Genomic DNA, 2,840 nt, shown 5'->3' on the forward strand with positions numbered 1-2,840 from the left:
CCCGAATGAAGCGATAGAGGCACGTTCCAGAGTTTGCAAAGGCTTACCCTCGCGTCGTGCGGGACCAAAGTGATGGAGTTGAGAGAGAAGCAGTGATAGAGTTGAGAGAGAAGTGAAACAAAGCTAGATGTTAAAACTAAGCTTGATGTTAAAACTAAAAGATTCTCGCGTCGTGCGGCACCAAAAAAAGTACAACACCACAAAAAGATGAGATCGAGCTTTATATAAGAAGGTCAAAAATGATTGTTATGGACACGTGTCATCCATGCACACGTGCCACGTGGCATGTTTCTAACGGTCATTGTACGGACGGTCGATTGTATAAAAAGCTTGAGTCACGTGCTCATTTTTCACCTTCCCTCAAACAACACGTTCGTGTCGTTTCGTACCTCAAGCATCCTCCGGCATCTCTTCTTTCATCGACCCGCACACCCTCTTTCGCGTTATTTCATCCACCCGATTTACCACACGACGCGATAGCAAGTACTTCCACACTTCCGGAGTGCATCTTATCGCTTCCTATTCTTCTTTTGTACAACGCGATAGCGAGCTCTTCTAGATTGTGGGTGTCCCTCCTATCGCATCCTGCGGTATCCTTTCATATTTCCGGGCCACGCGCTACCGAGCTGATCATCTTCCCGTACGACGCGATAGCGAGCTGTTTAGACTGTGGGTGTCCCCCCTATCGCGTTGTGCAATGTCTTTTCATGTTTTCGGTCCACGCAATACCGAGCTGATCATCTTCTTGTACGACATGATAGTGAGCTCTTCCAGATTTTGGGAGGACCTCCTATCGCGTCCTGCGGTATCTTTTCATATCCCGAGCCACGCGATACCAAGCTCTTCCAGATTGTGGGAGGATCTCTTTTCGCATTGTTCTAGATAATTTAGAAAGCGCTTGGATCTCTCTGCGGGTCTTGTTTTGAAGAATTTTGTGACAAAAGACAGAAGTTTTCGACTATCAAATGGCGAGGACAAAACAAACTGCAAGAAAAGTTTACCAAGCCCCAAAAGATCCTGAGAAAGATGATGATTCAGAGAAACCACCTACACAACCTCGTCAGAGGCCTACTGCTAGAAAAAGATTGAATTATCAAGTCAAATCTCAAAAGGAAATAAGAAAAGCACAAAAGTCTACTTGTCTTCTCATTCCAAAGCTACCTTTCATGAGAGTTGTCAAAGAGATATCAGATAGATTTGTGAGCATGATGAATATCAAAACCTTTGTTTCAGTAAGGTGGCAATTTCAAGCCTTGGTGTGCCTTCAGGAGGCTGCTGAGGATTTTCTTATAGACTTTATGAATGATAGCTACATTGCAACTGCATTTGCTCACAGGGTCACACTTATGAGCAAAGATTTTGTGCTTGTATCCAGGTTGAGGTACAAGTTTGATAAGGCTCTTGAGCTTATTCCTAGTGAGGATCTTAAGGCCTTCCAAATTTTAAATATCCCCCCTTCCAGGCAGCAGAAAGATTCAGGGATTGTTAGTGAAGATGTTACACATCAGTATGAGACAAGAAAGGCCCAGGATATCAAAGCAGGGAAGGAGGTTGAGAGGGAGCAAGACATGATGTCAGAGGATGCTATCCTTACAGAGCAAGCAAAAATTTTAAGAGCATCCAACTCTCTCCTTATTGAAAAAGTTACAGGCCAAATGGTGGTGGATGTCTCCTTGTGTAGGGATGATGAGGTGTACAGTGACATATTCCCTCAAGACACAAGTATGCTTGTAAACTCCAACATTGAGCTTGGTGATATTGTGCTCTTTATCTGTCTCAGGTATGTGTTGCCCCTTTGCTAATTATTAGTGCATGTGCAGGCACAAAGGCCTCATTGGGGGATATGTTTTCTTTTTCAGGTGTCTTATGAGGGATCTTCCGGAGGCTATAGCTATGAATATTTCCATACTTGATCCTCTAGTGACACAGTGCCTTTTTAACAAGCAAGGAATCCTTTCAAGTTTTTTTGAAGATTTTAACATGCTGACTTGCAATTACATAATATACCCCTATGTTGAAGGGTAACTCTTAACTCCTAACATGTTATTTATAACTTTTTGTGATATTCCTAGCTAATTGTTATTTTTTGTAGAGAACATTGGAGTCTTATTATCTTCAATCTTTTGAAGAAAGATATTATATTTATGAATTCATTGTCAAGTATCCATGGGAGAAGTAAATTGTAAGTATGAAGTATGATCTATGCTTGATGGACCATTGTTTTCTATTAGTAGCTTTTTGATTGATGTCTTCTTGCAATGCTGCCAAACTTATTGTTGGTCACCTAAGTACCACAAATAAGGATTACAATATAGAAGGTTTCAAGTACTACAATCAAAAAGTGCCTTTACAAACAGACTCAACATCTTGTGGATGGAAGGTGCTTGCCGATGCATGGAGATATCTTGAGTCAAGGTGCAGAATGACTACACTCACTGTAAGTGTGTATCTCATGTGCCATTGATTTATTTTGATTTCTTAATGTATGTATGTACTCATATCCTTTAATTTCTTTCTTTATTTGTTTCAGTTGCATGACTATCCAGAGTCTTGGGTCACGTGGGTGAGAGAGAAAGTTGTTTCTATGGTTTTGGAAAGATCAATAAACCCAAATGATCCAGAATCTCCTTTGCCACCAAAGAAAGGTGGAGCCACCAAGGGTTTGGATGCAAAGAAAATGGATCAGAAGAAGAAGATTCCTGCAAAGAAGATCCCTACAAAGAAAATCCCTTCAAAGAAAAGGGATCACAAGAAGAAGAGTCCTACAAAGAAGAGCCATGCCAAGAAGAGTCCTGCCAAGGGGAAGAGTCTCACCAAGAAGAAGAGCCCTGCAAAAAAAA

The 2,840-nt window shown here is 41.4% G+C and overlaps 1 protein-coding gene across 1 annotated transcript; it reads left to right on the forward strand.

Annotated features, from left to right (window-relative positions):
* Window positions 1-965: 965 nt before the first annotated feature.
* LOC147449967 (histone H3 type 3-like) lies at window positions 966-1,870 on the forward strand. The gene is made up of 3 exons (XM_086521654.1): window positions 966-1,507; window positions 1,682-1,722; window positions 1,821-1,870. The coding sequence occupies exons 1-3, from the start codon at window positions 966-968 to the stop codon at window positions 1,868-1,870; spliced, it is 633 nt and encodes a 210-aa protein (XP_086377780.1).
* Window positions 1,871-2,840: the final 970 nt, after the last annotated feature.

The sequence above is a fragment of the Adiantum capillus-veneris genome, chromosome 10 (assembly GCF_014529385.1).
Source record: "Adiantum capillus-veneris isolate H3 chromosome 10, ASM1452938v2, whole genome shotgun sequence".
Taxonomy (NCBI): domain Eukaryota; kingdom Viridiplantae; phylum Streptophyta; class Polypodiopsida; order Polypodiales; family Pteridaceae; genus Adiantum; species Adiantum capillus-veneris.

Coding starts and splice junctions, on each gene's coding strand:
- LOC147449967 (XM_086521654.1), top strand. CDS start 966: ATGGCGAGGACAAAACAAACTGCAAGAAAAGTTTACCAAGCCCCAAAA. Junction 1,508..1,681: donor AGTGAAGATGTTACACATCA/GTATGAGACAAG, acceptor CTCCTTGTGTAG/GGATGATGAGGTGTACAGTG. Junction 1,723..1,820: donor CATATTCCCTCAAGACACAA/GTATGCTTGTAA, acceptor GTGCATGTGCAG/GCACAAAGGCCTCATTGGGG.